This window comes from Pipistrellus kuhlii, unplaced genomic scaffold, assembly GCF_014108245.1.
Source record: "Pipistrellus kuhlii isolate mPipKuh1 unplaced genomic scaffold, mPipKuh1.p scaffold_m20_p_16, whole genome shotgun sequence".
Taxonomy (NCBI): Eukaryota; Metazoa; Chordata; class Mammalia; order Chiroptera; family Vespertilionidae; genus Pipistrellus; species Pipistrellus kuhlii.
The window spans coordinates 25,944,317-25,962,412 of NW_023425471.1; the positions used below are offsets into that span (position 1 = coordinate 25,944,317).

Genomic DNA, 18,096 nt, shown 5'->3' on the forward strand with positions numbered 1-18,096 from the left:
TTGACCCCTTCTAGCCTGTCCCCTTCCTCCACCCCAGGCCTTCACCGCCTATTGTCTGTGTTCATGGGTTATGCATATATGCATACAAGTTCTTCGTCTTCCCACCACCCTTCCCCAACTTCCTTCTGAAATTTGCAGTTTGTTTCATGCTTCTGTCTCTGCTCCTGTTTTGTTAATTAGTTTATTTTGTTCATTAGATTCCACATATGAGTGAGGTCATGTGATACTTGTCTTTCTCTGACTGGCTTATTTTGCTTAGTATAATAATTTACAGGCCCTCCATGCTGTCTCAAAGTGTAAGAGATGCTTCTTTTTACTGCTGTATAGTATTCCATGGTGTAAATGTACCACTCATCTATTGATGGGCACTTGGGCTGTTTCCATTCTTAGCTATAATAAATTGCACTTCTGTGAACATAGGGGTGCATACATACTTTCTGATTTGTGTTTCAGGTTTCTTAGGATATATTCCTAGTAGTGGGGTCACTGAGTCAAATGGAAGTTCCATATTTAATTTTTTGAGGAAACCCCATATTGTTTTCCATAGTGGCTGCACTAGTCTGCATCCCCACCAGCAGTGTACGAGGGTTCCTTTTTATCCACATCCTCACCAGCATTTGTCATTTGTTGACATGTTGATATTAGCCATGCTGACAGGTGTGAGGTGATACTTCTTTGTCAATTTAATTTGCATCTCTCTGATGATCCTTGAACACTGTTTCATGTTTCTTGGCCATCTATACGTTCGCTTTAGACAGACAAGTGTCTATTTAATTGTGTTAATTGTGTTGTTTGTCTTCCTTTTTTTTTTTTTTTTTAAATAATTTTTTATTCATATTATTACAAATGTTCCCCCCCCCCATGGCTCTCCTCCACCAGGTTCCAACCCCACCCTCTGCCCTTTCCCCATCCCCCATTGTCCTCATCCATAGGTGCACAGGTTATGTTCAGTCTCTTTATTTTGTTCATTAGATTCCACATATGAGTGAGATCATGTGATACTTGTCTTTCTCTTACATCCCCCTCTCCCCTTTTCCCCAAGAATCGTCAGTTCACTCCCCTTCCATAGCTCTGATTCTATTATATTCAACAGTTAATATTGTTCATCAGATTTTTTTTTTAATTTCCTTGGATTTTAGATTCATTTGTTGATAGTTACGTATTTGTTGTTCATAATTTTTATCTTTATTTACTTTCTCTTTTGAAAGAACCCCCTTCAGCAATTCATATAATTCTGGTTTGGTGGTGATGAACTCCTTTAGCTTTTTTTTATTAGTGAAGCTCTTTATCTGACCTTCGATTCTGAGTGATAGCTTTGCTGGATAGATTATCTTTGGCAGTAGGTTCCTACTATTCATCACCTTGACTATTTCTTGCCATTCCCGTCTGGCCTGCATGGGTTCTGTTGAGAAATCAGCTGACAGTCTTATGGGTGCTCCTTTATAGGTAACTACTTGTTTCTCTCTTGCTGCTTTTAATATTCTCTCTTTGTCTTTTGCTCTTAGAATTTTAATTATGATGTGTCTTGGTGTGGTCCTCCTTGGATTCCTTTTGTTTGGAGTTCTGTGCATTTCCTGGACTTGTAAGTCTAATTCTTTCACCGGGTGGGGGAAGTTTTCTGTCACTATTTCTTTCAGTATGTTTTCGATATCTTGCTCTCTCTCATCTTCTGGCACCCCCATAATTCTGATGTTGGTTTGCTTGAAGTTGTCCCAGAGGTTTCTTACATTATCTTCAATTTTCTGGATTCTCTTGCCTTCTATTAGCTTCTGTGGAGGAGTGTCTTCTGGCTCTTTATGTTCCAAATCTTCGACTTGATTCTTGCGATCTTCCATTCTGTTTTTAGGACTCTGTATAATATTTTTTATTTCAGACAATGTATTCTTTATTTTTTGTTGATCCCTTATCATTTCTTGTTGATTCCTTATTAATTCTAGTTGATCTCTTTTCATATATTCATAGGTCTTATCGATCTTTTCTAGGAAATTCTTGAAAAACCTAATAAGCGTAGATTTGAACTCTATATCCAGTCGCTTTTTGTCCTCCATTTCTTTCGTTTGTGATCTGTTTCCTTGTCTCTGCATTTTCGCAGCTTCCCTGAGTTGGTAGCCTTTAAAATCTCTTTGTTCAGCTTGGATGGGGTGGAGTTTCAGGGTGGATCCTACAGCCTTGGCTTCCGTCAGCCATGCCCTATGAGTCTCCTGAGTCTCAGTATTCCTCAGGGTCCTTCAGTACTCGTTGTAAGCACCTCTGAGAGAAAGGTGCCCTCAAATTTCGCCTGCTACCAAACAGTCTAGTCTTCCCCCCAATGAGCCTGGAACTGGGGTTCAGTTCAGTTGGCAGTGGAGTTGGAAGTGGAGTTCAGAGCAGTCTGGAGCCCCTTTCTCCCTCCCGCCAGGGCAATACAGCGCGGCACAGTCAACTGCCCGTTCTCTGCGCACAATGTGCGCGCCTCCGGGACTTCTTTTGCTGCTACCCTGGGTCCCTCTGTATGAGCCTGGGTCCCCAGGGTCTGGCCTAGAACTGAGGTTCAGTGTAGTCAGAACTGGGGCTCAGCACAGTCCGGAGCTTTTGTCTCCTTCCCACTAGGGCAATCTAGCAGCAGAGTCAACGGTCCGTCCTCTGCGCATATTGTGTGCGCCTCCCGAGGCACTGCCTTTCGCTGCTCCCCCAAGATTCCGCCTAACAGCCCAGGCTCCCTCTGTATGAGCCTGGGTCCTTAGGGTCTGGCCTAGAACTGGGGTTCAGTGCTGTCGGATCTGGAGTTCAGCATAGTCTGGAGCTTTTATCTCCTTCCTGGTAGGGAACGCCAGCCAGGCACTCAGCCGCCCCCTCCTTTCCGGCTCTGTCCTCTTCGCACGCACAGCGTGTCTCTGTACCTTAGGCTTTTACAGCTCCTCGATTTTCCTTCTGGTTTTCTCTTTCCTTCTCATTGTAGAATTTCCAGTCAGTCGACTTTCCTGTAGTTCTGGGTAATGTCCATTTTATATTTTAGTTGTATTTTATTGAAATTGTTGTGTGAGGCTGCAGTTAGGTGTTACCTATGCCGCCATCTTGGATTCTCCCTTTTCACGTTCTTGATTGTAACTTTTGATACACACAAGTTTTGAATTTGGATGAAGTAATTTTTATCTATTTTCCTTCTTGCTTTTAAATTTAGGGAATCTTTTATTAGGAATTAGAGGCCCAGTGCATGAAATCTGTGCACGGGTAGGGTCCCTAGGCCTGGCCACCTGTCAGGGCTGATCCAGGCCTTCTGGCTTCCAGCGCGGGCCTTCCTTTGTTCTGTGACACCCCCTGGTGGTCAGGGCACATCATAGCAAGTGATTGAACGCCTGATCTCCCGCTTGAACTCCCCATGGGGGACTTTGCATATTAGCCATATATATATATATATATATATATATATATATATATATATATATATATATGTATATGTATATATATATTATATAGATAGGGTATGTTTATTTTCTGCATTTGAAACGTTTAACTTATGTCCCCTTTGAGTTACCTGTTATATAACTTAAAAGGATATACTATAACTAGGGGCCCAGTACATGAATCCGTGCACCTTGAAAGGGCTGAGAGCCTGTAGTGGGCACAGGGGTGGGTCTCCAGCATTCTCTGCACCCCTGCCTGGCCCCTTACACCAGGGCCCCTGGTTCCCTGACTTCTGGCAGTCCTGTTCTTGCCGCCACTGCTGTTTCTACACGCTGATGGCTTGGAGCATTGGAGCCAGTGCCAGCAGTGATGTGAGCGGGACTGGTATTGCCTTCAGGTGCGACCAGCGGCTGCTACCCCAATCGTCCCTCAGGATCAGGGGGAAGTGGAGAAGCCCTTAGGGGCAATTGGGGCCAGCAGCTACCACTCAAACCTGCTGTTTGTGCCAAGCGATCGGGACCGGCACTGGGCACCGGCAGCAGGTGCGAGTGGGGATGGTGTCTGTAGCAGTTACGAGCACAGGGTGGGACTGTGTTGTACAGGAGCAAAGAATTTTCAGTAACTACCAGAGGCTTGCTCCAATGACAGTGACCGGCACCCCATCTTGGTCTGGCGCCCTGCTCACCTGCTCCACAAAACCACCGTGCCTGACGCCTGCCATATTCCATGCTGATGCCTGCCATGTTCCATGCACACCCCTCCTGGTCAGCGCACATCATAGTGTCCAGTTGTTCAGTTGCTCCGCCTTTTGGGTTATTTGCATATTAGGTTTTTATATAACTAGATAATTTAGTTACATAAATATTTCCCTGGGGATCTCTGAGCTTTTCTGAGTCCTGTTCTATGTTTTTTGTCAATCATTTATTCAATGTTTCTGTGCCAAGCAGCAGACAGATTAATAATTAAAAGAAAAAAAAAAGGACTAATGAAGCTTTTCAGAGAGTAAGTGCTCAGGAACTATATTTGATAAATTACTGAATCATTATTTTAAATCATATAAAGCAAAATATCATAACATCAGCATTTTACATAAATAATATTTTGATCCTAGGTAACTGTACAGTAGGTTGTGTTACTTATTTTTATATCCTATAGGAAAAACATTTATTTTCTTTACGTTTTAGTTTGAATATGCATTCTTCAGACCACTTACCATATAGAGAACTTTACATTTAATTAAATTCATGATAGGCTAACTACGGAAATTCCTTAAATTTTGTTTTGGTAGTGAAAGCAAGTTGAATACATTGGTTCAGAAACTTCATGATTTTCTGGCACAGTCATCAGAAGAATCTGAAGAAACAAGTTCTCCTCCAAGACTTATGATGAGCCAAAGTACAGGTAAATTGAAAAAGAATGTGCAATATCTTTTAGACTACATTTCATTTATTGTTTTATGGCGGAGTAGCTATTAAAGGACTTAATAGCCTCTATGTATCCAGTATTTAGCTAATATATTGGAGGTGTTAACTTAGATAAGTGAAAATATGAGGTTTTATAGTTCTAGGTGCTTAGAGAACGATGTATTTCTGGTTTTATGTGTAATGGAAATGTCTTATGGAGGGGTTGATGAATGTTGACTGTGAAAAATAGGTAACATTAGAAGATGTAGAAATAGTACAGAAATATATAATCTATCATTTATGTTTTATGAGTTAAAATTTTAAAACTAATTAAGTTACATTTAAAGTAAATTAATACTACTTCTGAGTATATTTTGTACATATACCTTTTTGTTTGTGTGTATTCACCTGAGTAGTCAGTGCATATGCTTTTCTTTTTGGGTAATCCTCACCCAAGGATATTTTTCCCATTGATTTTTAGAGAGTTAAGGGGGACAGAGAGAAAAACATCACATATGGACTGGTTGTCACCCACATGCCCCTGACTCAGGGGCCAGGGATCGAGTCTGTAACCCAGGTTTGTGCTTTTGATCTGGAAATGAACCTGAGACCCTTTAGTCCGTGGGCTGATGCTCTAACTACTGAACACCTGTCCAGGGCAGTGCATGTGTTTTTTTTAAATTAAAAAGCACTTTAACATCTCCTCTCTAACCCCTTTTTACTTTGTTTTTTCTTATGGAGAACATCTGATCTTCAAATTTTTTTGTTAAGCCTCACTCGTGGATATTTTTTCCATTGGTTCTTTTTACAGAGAGGGGAAGAGAGAGAAGGGGGGTGGGGAGGAGGGTCAGGGGGACAAAAAGAGAATTATCAAAATGAGAGAGACACATCGACTGATTGCCTCCCACGTGTGCCCTGGGGTTTGAACCTGCAACCCAGGTACATGCCCTTGACCCATGAATTGTACTCACAACCCTTTGTTGCATGGGTTGATGCTCCAACCACTGAGTCACACTGGTCAGGGTGAACATCTAATCTTTAAAAAAAAAATGTTACTGAGCCCTAACAAGTTTGGATCAGTGGATAGTGCATTGGCCTGCAGACTGACAGGTCCCAGGTCCCAGGTTTGATTCCAGTCAAGGGCATGTACCTTGGTTGTAGATACATTCCCCATAGGGGGTGTGCAGGAGGCAGCTGATTGATGTTTTTCTCTCATCAATGTTTCTAACTCTCTCTCCTCCCTTTCTCTCTGTAAAAATCAATAAAATATATTAATAAAACATATTACTGATTTTTTTAGGGAGAGAGGAAGCGAGAGAGAGAGAGAGAGAGAGAGAGAGAGAGAGAGAGAGAGAGAGAGAGAGAAACAGAGAAACAGAGAGAGAGAGAAACATTGATGAGTGAGGAAGATCAATCAGCTGCTCGCTAAACACCCCCTTTTGGGGATCAATGAGGTACAGGCATGTGCCCTGACTGGGATCAAACTAGTGACCTTTTGGTTCCTGGGTCGATGCTCAACCATTGGGCAACAGTGGCCAGACCTGATTTTTTTTTTTAATTTAATAAATCTTTTAAAATTTCTTTTTTAAAAATTTAATAAATCTTTATTGTTCAGATTATTACAGTTGTTCCTCCCCCTCCCCCCAAAGCTCCCCTCCACCTCGTACCCATTCCACCCTCTTCCCTTACATCCCCACACTGTCCTCATCCATAGGTGTATGATTTTTGTCCAGTCTCTTCCTGAACCTCCACACCCCTTTCCCCCTGAGAGTTGTCAGTCCACTCCCTTTCTATTCCCCTGATTCTATTATATTCACCAGTTTATTCTGTACATCAGATTTTTTTTTTTGCTTTCTAGTAATTTTATTCTATGAAAACACCCTCCCTTCCCATTTTTATGACACCGTTTTATTCTTACCAAATTCGGCCTCCCTCCCAGTAAGCTCTTATGCATACCCAAAAGATCTGTTGGAACCCTCATGAGGCTATTTACACCCTTCCCTCTCCAAAATTGTTTCCACCCCAAATTCACTCTGTCTTAATACTCTTGGGAAATTTCTTCTCTGGGGGACAGTACCAGGCATCATAATTCCTTGGCCTTTGCTCAGAAGGTACTGTCCCAGGGAATCAAAGAAGAGAGGCTGCCCTAGATGTAGAGGAGGGGCCTTTGTGTATTCAGCCAGAGCACAAAGGCTCTAGGGCCTGTAGCCTTGGTTTCCTCAAGAAAGTGAAATTGGAGTTTGTGGAGGAGAGTAGAACTAGGATGCTTATTGGTGAGCTCGGGATTCTTCATCCATGATATCTAGAATGTGGCTCAGAAGAACTTTGAAAGTGGGACGTCCATCTGCTTTCTCATGCCAACAACTGTACATGATGGTATATACCCTTTCTGAAGCTAGATGAGGCCTGTAGAGACGTAGGCCTTGGGCAATATGTTCAGCAGTTTCACTGTTAGTAAATCTCTCATATGGTATCTTCCCCAGAGTAAATTTCCCACATCAAAACCCTAAAAGCCCAAATGTCAGATTTACTGCTGAACTTGCTGTACATAAGTACTTCTGGTGGAGACCACCAGACTGGAAATTTGGAGCCTACTGAGCTTGTGTATTCATCATCCAGAATATACCTCTGTTGCAGGCTCTATGCACAGCCCCCAGTCAGGGCACATGCGGGAGGCAACCAATCGATGTGTCTTTCTCACATTGATGTTTCTCTCTGTCTCCCCTTCTCTAAAAATTTCAATGGAAAAATATTCTTGGGTGAGGATTAACAAAAGAAAGAAAGAAAGAAAGAAAGAAAGAAAGAAAGAAAGAAAGAAAGAAAGAAAGAAAGAGAAAGAAAGAAAGAGTACATCAGGTTTTTAATTCACTTGATTTTTAGATTCACTTGTTGATAGATATGTATTTGTTGTTCATAATTTTTATCTTTACCTTTTTCTTCTTCCTCTTCTTAGAGAATACCTTTCAGCATTTCATATAATACTGGTTTGGTGGTGATGAACTCCTTTAGCTTTTTCTTATCTGTGAAGCTCTTTATCTGACCTTCAATTCTGAATGTCTGCTTGGCTGGCTACAGTACTCTTGGTTGTAGATTCTTTTTTTTTTTTTTTTTTTTTTTTTATTATGTAAATATTTTATTTTATTATTATTTTTTTTTAATAAGTTTTTATTGTTCATATTATTACAAATGTTCCTTTCCCCCCACCCACCATTGCTCTCCTCCACCAGGTTCCCATCCCACCCTCTGCCCTTTCCCCTCTCCCCATTGTCCTCATCCATAGGTGCACAGTTTATGTTCAGTCTCTTCCCACGCCCCCCTCTCCCCTTTACCCCAAGAATCGTCAGTTCACTCCCCTTCCATACCTCTGATTCTATTATATTCAACAGTTAATATTGTTCATCAGATTTTTTTAATTTCCTTGGTTTTTAGATTCACTTGTTGATAGTTATGTATTTGTTGTTCATAATTTTTATCTTTGTTTACTTTCTCTTCTGAAAGAACCCCCTTCAGCAATTCATATAATTCTGGTTTGGTGGTGATGAACTCCTTTAGCTTTTTTTTATTAGTGAAGCTCTTTATCTGGCCTTCGATTCTGAGTGATAGCTTTGCTGGGTAGATTATTTTTGGCTGTAGGTTCTTGCTATTCATCACCTTGAATATTTCTTGCCATTCCCTTCTGGTCTGCATGGTTTCTGTTGAGAAGTCAGCTGACAATCGTATAGGTGCTCCTTTGTAGGTTACTACCTTCTTTGCTCTTGCTTCTTTTAATATTCTCTCTTTGTCTTTTGCTCTTGGAATTTTAATAATGATGTGTCTCGGTGTGGTCCTCTTTGGATTCCTTTTGTTTGGAGTTCTGTGCGCTTCCTGGACTTGTAAGTCTAATTCTTTCACCAGGTAGGGGAAGTTTTCTGTCACTATTTCTTTCAGTATGTTTTCCATATCTTGCTCTCTCTCATCTTCTGGGACCCCATAATTCTGATGTTGGTTCGCTTGAAGTTGTCCCAGAGGTTTCTTACATTATCTTCAATTTTCTGGATTCTCTTGCCTTCTAGCTTCTGTGGAGGAGTGTCTTCTGGCTCTTTATGTTCCAAATCTTTGACTTGATTCTTGCGATCTTCCTTTCTGTTTTTAGGACTCAGTAAAATATTTTTTATTTCAGACAATGTATTCTTTATTTCTTGTTGACTCCTTATTAATTCTAGTTGATCTCTTTTCATATCCTCGTAGCCCTTATCCATCTTTTCTAAGAAATTCTTGAAAAAACTTATAAGCGTAGATTTGAACTCTATATCCAGACGCTTTTTGTCCTCCATTTCTTTCGTTTGTGATCTATTTTGTTGTCGCATTTCGCAGTTACAGATGGGACGGGGTTTCAGGGTGGAGCCTGCAGCTTTGGCTTCTGTCAGCCCCGCCCTATGCGGGTCCTTCAGTGCTTGCTGCTGCCAGCGCCTCTGAGAGAAAGGTGCCCTCGATTTTCGCCTACTGCCAAACAGTCTATGCTCTCCCACAATGAGCCCGGTATTGGGGTTCAGTTCAGTTGGAAATGGAGTTGGAGGTGGCGTTCAGAGCAGTCTGGAGCCCCAGTCTCCTTCCCGTCAGGGCGATCCCGCGGCACAGCCGACCGTCCCTTCTCTGCGCGCAATGTGCGCGCCTCCGGGACCTCCTTTCGCCTCTCCCCGGGGTTCCGCCTTACAGCCCAGCTCCCTATGGCTGAGCCTGAGTCCCCGGTTCTGGGCCAGACCCCGGGGATCAGAGCAGTCGGGGGCCCAGCACAGTCGGAGCTTTTCTCTCCTTTCCGCTCAGGAACGCCCGCCAGGCACTCGGCCTCCCTCCTCTCCGGCTCCGTCCTCTCCGCGCGCCGCGTCTCCGCGTCTCCGTACCTTGGCTTTTCCAGCTCCTCCGCGCCTCCTTCTGGTTTTCTCCTTGCTTCTCGCTGTAGAATTTCCAGTCAGTCAACCTTCCTGTAGTTCTGGGCAATGTCCGTTTTATATTTTAGTTGTATTTTATTGAAATTGTTGTGTGCGGCTGCGGCTAGGTGTTCACCTGGGCGCAGCCATCTTGGATCCTCGGTTGTAGATTCTTGCTATTCATCACTTTGTATATTTCTTGCCACTCCCGTCTGGCCTGCATAGTTTCTGTTGAGAAATCAGCTGACTGTTGTATGGGTGCTCCTTTGTAGGTAATAAAACTGTTTTTCTCTTGCTGCTTTACTATTCTCTTTTTGTCTTTTGCTCTTGGCATTTTCATTATGATGTGTCTTGGTGTGGTCCTCTTTGAATTCCTTTTTTTTTTGTGGTTCTCTGTGCTTCCTGGATTTGTAAGTCTATTTCTTTCACCAGATCGGGAAGGTTTTCAGTCATTATTTCGTCAAATAGGTTTTCAGTATCTTTCTCTCTCTCTTCTTCTGGAACCCCCATAATTCTGATGTTGGTATGCTTGAGGTTGTCCCAGAGGCTCCTGAAACTATCTTCATGTTTTTGGTTTCTTTTTTCTTTTTTCTTTTCCTGTTGGGTGGTTTTTGCTTCTTTGTATTTCAAGTGATTGACTTGATTCTTGCAATCCTCTAGTCTGCTATTACATCTCTGTATAATATTTTTTATTTCAGTCACTGTATGCTTAATTTCTAGTTGGTTCTTTTTTCATATTCTCAAGAGTTCATTGCATTCGGGAACTTTTTTCTCCCTTGTGCTTGAGAAAGCCAGCAGTGTACTTAGCTTCCCACCCTGTCTGTACGTGCTCCTCGGTACCTCTGCCCATAGCAGTTCCTCTGAATCTCAGCGTGCTTTTCTCTTTCCTGACAGTCCAGCTTCTCCCTGAGTGAGTCTGAGTCCCCGAAGTCTTGCCCAGAACTGGAGTTCAGTGCAGTGCTTTTGTCTTCCTCCTGCTTGAGAAAGCCAGCTGTGTTCTCAGCCACCAGTCCTCTCTGTGTGTGCGCGCGTGCATCTCAGTATTTCTGCCTCCTGCAGCTTCTCTGTTTCTCAGTGTGCTTTTCTCTTCCCTTCTAGTTGTAGAATTTTCACTCAGCCAGCCTTCCTGTGGTTCTGGATGATGTCCGTTTTGTCTTTTAGTTGTAGTTTTGAAATTGTGCTGCAGTGTAGGTGTTTACTTATCCTGCCATCTTTGTTTCAACAGACCTGATCTAGTAAAAAATTTTATTTTTTAAAATTTATTGAGGTGACATTTGTTAATAATATTATATAGGTTTCAAATGTACAGTTTTATGATACATCATCTGCATATTACATTGTGTGCCTACCACCCAAAGTCACCATATATTTAACTTCATTTATTCTTTACTACTCACTTACCTCCCATTCTGTCTGATAACCACCATACTATTATCTGTGTCTATGAATTTTTGTTTGTCTTGTTTGTTTATTTGTTGCTTTCAGTTTTATATTCCACATATGAGTGAAATCTTATTTATTTTGTCTTTTTCTGTTTAACTAATTTACTTAGCATGATATCCTCATTTTGCTTATCATGATATCCATTCATTTTGTCACAGATGACAGTATTTTATCTTTCCTTATAGCTCAATAGTATTACATTGTCTATATGTACTACATCATCTTTATCCAATCATCTATGGAGGGACACTTTGGTTGTTTCCATATCTTGGTCACCATGCATAAGACTGCAATAAACATATGGCATAAATATATCTTTGCCAAGAAATGTTTTGAAATTTTTCTGGTAGATACCCAGATGATGGTTTGCTTGGTCATATGATAACTTTACTCTTAATTTTTTGATAAACTGCTATACTGCTTTTCATAGTGGCTGTACCAGTTTGTATTCCCAATTTCGATGAAAGAGGGTTTCTTTTTCTCCACAACTTCTCAAACAGGAGTTATTACTTGTTGTTTTTTTTTAAAATATATTTTATTGATTTTTTTAAAAGATTTAAAAAAAATATATTTTATTAATTTTTTACAGAGAGGAAGGGAGAGAGATAGAGAGCTAGAAACGTCGATGAGAGAGAAACATCGACCAGCTGCCTCTTGCACACCCCCTGCCGGGGATGTGCCCGCAACCAATGTACATGCCCCTGACTGGAATAGAACCTGGAACCTTTCAGTCCGCAGACTGACGCTCTACCACTGAGCCAAACCGGTTTTGGCTATTTTATTGATTTTTTTACAGAGAGGAAGAGAGAGGGATAGAGAGTTAAAAACATAGATGAGAGAGAAACATTGATCAGCTGCCTCTTGCACACCCCCTACTGGGGATGGGTCCACAACCAAGGCACATGCCCTTGACTGGAATTGAACCTAGGACCTTTCAATCCACAGGCTGACGCTTTATCTACTGAGCCAAACTGGTTTCGGCTCTTGTTTTATAATAAGTTTTCTAACAAATGTGAGGTGGTATTTCATTTTGATTGGTATTTCCCTAATAGCTAGTGAAGTTGAACAGTCTCTTTAGTAAATGGTCCTGGGAAAATTGGAAAGCCCAATGGAAAAGAATGAACTAGACTACCGATTGTCCCCATACACAAAAATTAACTAAAAAATTAAGACCTGAAACAATAAATTACATAAAAGAAAACATAGGCACTAAGCTTATGGACATTGATCTTAGGGTTTTGTGAATTTGACCCCAAAGGCAAGGAAAGTAAAAAGCAGGAATGGGACTATATCAAACTAAAAAGCTTCTGCACATCAACAAAACAGCAAGGCAACCAACCAAATGGGAAGTGACATTTTCAAATAAGAGCTCTGACAAGGGGTTAATACCCAAAATATATAAAGAAATCATACAAGTTTGGAACAAAACAAAAAAATCAAACAATGACCTGTACACTTCTAAGAAGGCATACAAATGGCAAACAGATATATGAATAGATGCTTAAATTTCTTTTTAAAAGTGTCCTATATATTGTGATTACCATAATTTGTTATGAGGATTTCAAGGATAGCTACATTTTGAGAGCTGAATGTAAGCACATACACACGTGTGTATGCATGTACAAACTTGATATGTACGAAAAGTAAAAGACAGGTGGATCACAGTGAGAAGTATAATAATATGTATAACTAGAGTTCCCAATAGAGAGGAGATAGAATGTGTCAGAGAAAATGAATGTGAAGAGATAATTGGCTGAGTATTTTCTAAAAGTAATGAAAAACATCAAACCATTGGTGCATGAAACTGAATCCCAAGCAGAATAGATATAAAGAAAGCTACAGCTATGCATGTCATAATTGAACTCCTAAAATATAAAAACTAACAGAAAAATCTTAAAAGTAGTCAGAGGAGAAAAGTAATTGATTTCAAAGAAACAGCAATAACACTGATAGTTCATTTGGCAACAGGAACAACAGAAAACTAGATGACAAGGAAATGACTTCCTTCAAGTGCCACATGAACATAATTGCTAGCATAGAACTTTATTTTCAGTGAAAATGTTTTTCAAATGTGAAGGTTGGCCCTGGCTAGTGTGTCTCAGTTGGTTGGAGCATCGTCCTGTACATGAAAGGTCGAGGGTTTGATTCCTGGTCAGGGCACATATGCAGGTTTTGGGTTCGATCTCTGGTATGTAAGGGAGGCAACTGATTAACGTTTCTCTCACATCTCTCCCTCTCTCTAAAATCAATAAAAACATATCCTCAGGTGAGGTTTATAAAAAAGAAGTGAAGGTGACAAAAAAAACAAACAAACAAAAAAAAAACTCCAAGAAGAACCTGATGTCAGCAGAACTACAACAGTGGAAATGTTAAAGAATTTTCTTGCCGAGAGGATCCAAGATGGCTGCGCCCAGGTGAACACCTAGCCGCAGCCGCACACAACAATTTCAATAAAATACAACTAAAATATAAAACGGACATTTCCCAGAACTACAGGAAGGTTGACTGACTGGAAATTCTACAGCGAGAAGCAAGGAGAAAACCAGAAGGAAGCGCGGAGGAGCTGGAAAAGCCCAAGGTACGGAGACGTGGCGCACGGAGAGGACGGAGCCGGAGAGGAGGGAGGCCGAGTGCCTGGCGGGCGTTCCTGAGCGGAAAGGAGAGAAAAGCTCCGACTGTGCTGGGCCCCCAACTGCTCTGAACCCCGGTTCTGGGCCAGACCCCGGGGACTCAGGCTCAGCCATAGGGAGCGGGGCTGTAAGGCGGAACCCCGGGGAGAGGCGAAAGGAGGTCCCGGAGGCGCGCACATTGCGCGCAGAGAAGGGACGGTCGGCTGTGCCGCGGGATTGCCCTGACGGGAAGGAGACTGGGGCTCCAGACTGCTCTGAACGCCACCTCCAACTCCATTTCCAACTGAACTGAACCCCAATACCGGGCTCATTGTGGGAGAGCATAGACTGTTTGGCAGCAGGCGAAAATCGAGGGCACCTTTCTCTCAGAGGCGCTGGCAGCAGCGAGCACTGAAGGACCCGCATAGGGCGGGGCTGACAGAAGCCAAAGCTGCAGGCTCCACCCTGAAACCCCGTCCCATCTGTAACTGCGAAATGCGACAACAAAATAGATCACAAACGAAAGAAATGGAGGACAAAAAGCATCTGGATATAGAGTTCAAATCTACGCTTATAAGTTTTTTCAAGAATTTCTTAGAAAAGATGGATAAGGGCTACGAGGATATGAAAAGAGATCAACTAGAATTAATAAGGAGTCAACAAGAAATGATAAGGGATCAACAAGAAATAAAGAATACATTGTCTGAAATAAAAAATATTTTACTGAGTCCTAAAAACAGAAGGGAAGATCGCAAGAATCAAGTCAAAGATTTGGAACATAAAGAGCCAGAAGACACTCCTCCACAGAAGCTAGAAGGCAAGAGAATCCAGAAAATTGAAGATAATGTAAGAAACCTCTGGGACAACTTCAAGCGAACCAACATCAGAATTATGGGGGTCCCAGAAGATGAGAGAGAGCAAGATATGGAAAACATACTGAAAGAAATAGTGACAGAAAACTTCCCCTACCTGGTGAAAGAATTAGACTTACAAGTCCAGGAAGCGCACAGAACTCCAAACAAAAGGAATCCAAAGAGGACCACACCGAGACACATCATTATTAAAATTCCAAGAGCAAAAGACAAAGAGAGAATATTAAAAGAAGCAAGAGCAAAGAAGGTAGTAACCTACAAAGGAGCACCTATACGATTGTCAGCTGACTTCTCAACAGAAACCATGCAGGCCAGAAGGGAATGGCAAGAAATATTCAAGGTGATGAATAGCAAGAACCTACAGCCAAAAATAATCTACCCAGCAAAGCTATCACTCAGAATCGAAGGCCAGATAAAGAGCTTCACTAATAAAAAAAAGCTAAAGGAGTTCATCACCACCAAACCAGAATTATATGAATTGCTGAAGGGGGTTCTTTCAGAAGAGAAAGTAAACAAAGATAAAAAATTATGAACAACAAATACATAACTATCAACAAGTGAATCTAAAAACCAAGGAAATTAAAAAAATCTGATGAACAGTATTAACTGTTGAATATAATAGAATCAGAGGTATGGAAGGGGAGTGAACTGACAATTCTTGGGGTAAAGGGGAGAGGGGGGCGTGGGAAGAGACTGAACATAAACTGTGCACCTATGGATGAGGACAATGGGGAGAGGGGAAAGGGCAGAGGGTGAGATGGGAACCTGGTGGAGGAGAGCAATGGTGGGTGGGGGGAAAGGAACATTTGTAATAATATGAACAATAAAAACTTATTAAAAAAAAAAAAAAAAAAAAAAAAAAAAAAGAATTTTCTTGCCGAAACCGGTTTGGCTCAGTGAATAGAGTTTAGCCTGTGGACCGAAAGGTGCCAGGTTCAATTCTGGTCAAGGGCATGTATCTTAGTTGTGGGCACTTCACCGGTGGTGTGTGTGTGTGTGTGTGTGTGTGTGTATGTGTGTGCAGGAGGCAGCTGGTTGATGTTTCTCTCTCATCGATGTTTCTAGCTCTCTAGCTCTTTCCCTTCCTCTCTGTAAAAAAAAAAAAAAATCAATAAAGTATATTAAAAAAAAAAGAATTTTCTTAAATCAGAAAGAAAATATTTTGAAATGCCAATAGCAAAATACAGGAAGTAATGAATAACAATGGGAAGGGTAAATAGGTGGGTAAAACTAATAAACAAGTAGTGTTACTTAGCCTTCAGTTTCTATTTTTCATTCACAAATTGCTGCAACAATGATTTTATAGGTAAGCCCTCCCACACCAAGTCCAGGATCTAGTTGAAGATTACACATTATACATAGTTGTCTTTTTAATCTTTTAAAATCTGAAACAATTTATCTGTCAGTTGGAAGTGTAAAATTTGGTGATTCTCCCCTTAATGTGGATTTGTCTGATTAGTTATAATTAGATTTGGATTATTTATTTTTGGTAAGATTACTGCATAAATGCTATTATGTTCTTGTCAGTTCATCATTTCACAAGGCACATAATTTTCCTCTTTATTGGTTTTAATTTCAGTTTCTTGATTATGGTTATTTTACTATATTAATACACTATAAAGTTTTGATTTATTCCTTTGTGATTAATAAGTCATTTGTTGAAGATTAGTTTGAAACTATTTAGGTATCATTTTCACCATAAAAATATTTTTTCACAGAAATAAATGCATTCATACAGAGAAAAGACTGATGGTTACCAGAGGAGAGAGGGCAGTGGGGGATGGGTTACCGTATTTTTCGGACCATAAGACGCTCCGGACCATAAGACGCACCAGTTTTTAGAGAAGGGAAATGAAGAAAAAAAGATTCTGAAACAAATAGTGTCCTAAAATATTTTATGTGCATTAAAACCCAACATCACAGTCATAAACACATGTAATCAACCCTGTAAAGTAAACAGCAGCATTTAGAACCATTTTAGAGCTGGGCAAGCACACAGAGACCACACAGAGCCGGGCAAGTAAAAAAACTTTTTTTTTAAAAGTATATGTGTAGGCTATATTTGGACCATAAGACGCAGGGACTCCCCCCCCCCCCCCCCCCAACTTCTGGGGGGAAAAAAGTGCGTCTTATGGTCCGAAAAATACGGTAAATAGGTGAAGAGATTAAGAAGTACAAACTGGTACTTACAAAATAGTTATGGGGATGTAAAGTACAGCATAGGGAATATAGTCAATAATATTGTGATAACTGTATGATGCCTGGTTAGTACTGGAAATATCAGAGGGGACACATTGTAAAGTATATAATTGTTTAAACACTTTGCTGTATACCTGAAACTAATCCTATCTAATAGACAGGGATTATGCTAATTGACTATCCCACCCTCAAAGATGGTGGCACCCACAGCCAATAAAGAGGAAATATGCTATTATTTACTTCCCTGCCCTCAAAGATTACAGCACCCATAGCCAATAAGGAGGGAATATGCTAATTGACTGCCATGCCCTCAAAGATGGTGGCACTCATAGCTATAAGATGGTGGCGCCCAGTCCCCTCAGCCCTGTCAGGGTGGCAGGCATGCTGAAAGGCCGGGCATCTGCCTCTGGAGTCCCCCAGTCCCCTCAGCCCCCCAGCCTTCCAGGGCCAGCTTAAGGTGCAGGCAAACCTCAGATGGCAGCTACTCAGCCACCCAGAGCTGGCCCGAGGCACAGGCAAGCCTCAGATGGCGGCTGCCCAACTGCCCAGGGCTGACTGAGGCTTGCACTGCCGGCAGCGGCAGCAGCAAAGGTATGATGGGGTGTCACTTTCCCCTAATTGCCTGGTCACTTGCTGCCACTGAGGGCTCTTGGACTGTGAGAGGGGCAGGCTGGGCTGAGCAACACCCCCTCCAGTGCATGAATTTTCATGCATCTGGCCTCTAGTATAAAATAATATTGAATGTAAGCTGTAATGGCAATAAAATGTATTTTCTATTGCAAATTCCTACAAACTTTGCAGCTTAAGACAACACAAATGTATTACATATTTTTTAAAACAAAGATCTTGATTTTTGAGTTTTTACAGAGAGGAAGGGAGAGAGAGATAGCCAGAAACATCGATAAGAGAGAAACATCTATCAACTGCCTCCTGCACACCCCCCACTGGGGATGTGCCCACAACCAAGGTACATGTCCTTGACCAGAATTGAACCTGGGACCCTTGAGTCCGCAGGTTGATGCTCGATATCCACTGAGCCAAACCAGTTTTGCCTAAATGTTTTATCCTATTGTAGATAACTATTCTGTATATCAGGAGTCTAGTGGACTTTGCTAAATTCTATTTAGGACAGTGGTTCTCAACTGTTCTAATGCTGTGACCCTTTAATACAGATCCTCATGTTGTGGTGACCCCCAACCATAAAATTATTTTCGTTGCTACCTCATAACTGTAATTTTGCTATTGTGGGTTGTGACCCACAGGTTGAGAACCACTAGCA

General features: G+C 41.4%; 1 protein-coding gene across 10 annotated transcripts in view; it reads left to right on the plus strand.

Annotated features, from left to right (window-relative positions):
• Positions 1-18,096, plus strand: part of ATRX (ATRX chromatin remodeler) — a 236,322-nt gene that overhangs the window by 23,466 nt on the left and 194,760 nt on the right. For 8 of the 10 annotated variants that reach the window (XM_036439867.2, XM_036439869.2, XM_036439876.2 and 5 more), the window contains exon 2: positions 4,673-4,785. The exons of 1 other annotated variant lie outside the window; for it this stretch is intronic. In XM_036439867.2, the coding sequence (XP_036295760.1) occupies positions 4,673-4,785 (113 nt within the window). Of the gene's footprint in view, positions 1-4,672; positions 4,786-17,856; positions 17,863-18,096 lie in introns of those variants that run through there. One more of the 10 variants, XM_036439875.2, reaches the window with a different exon arrangement.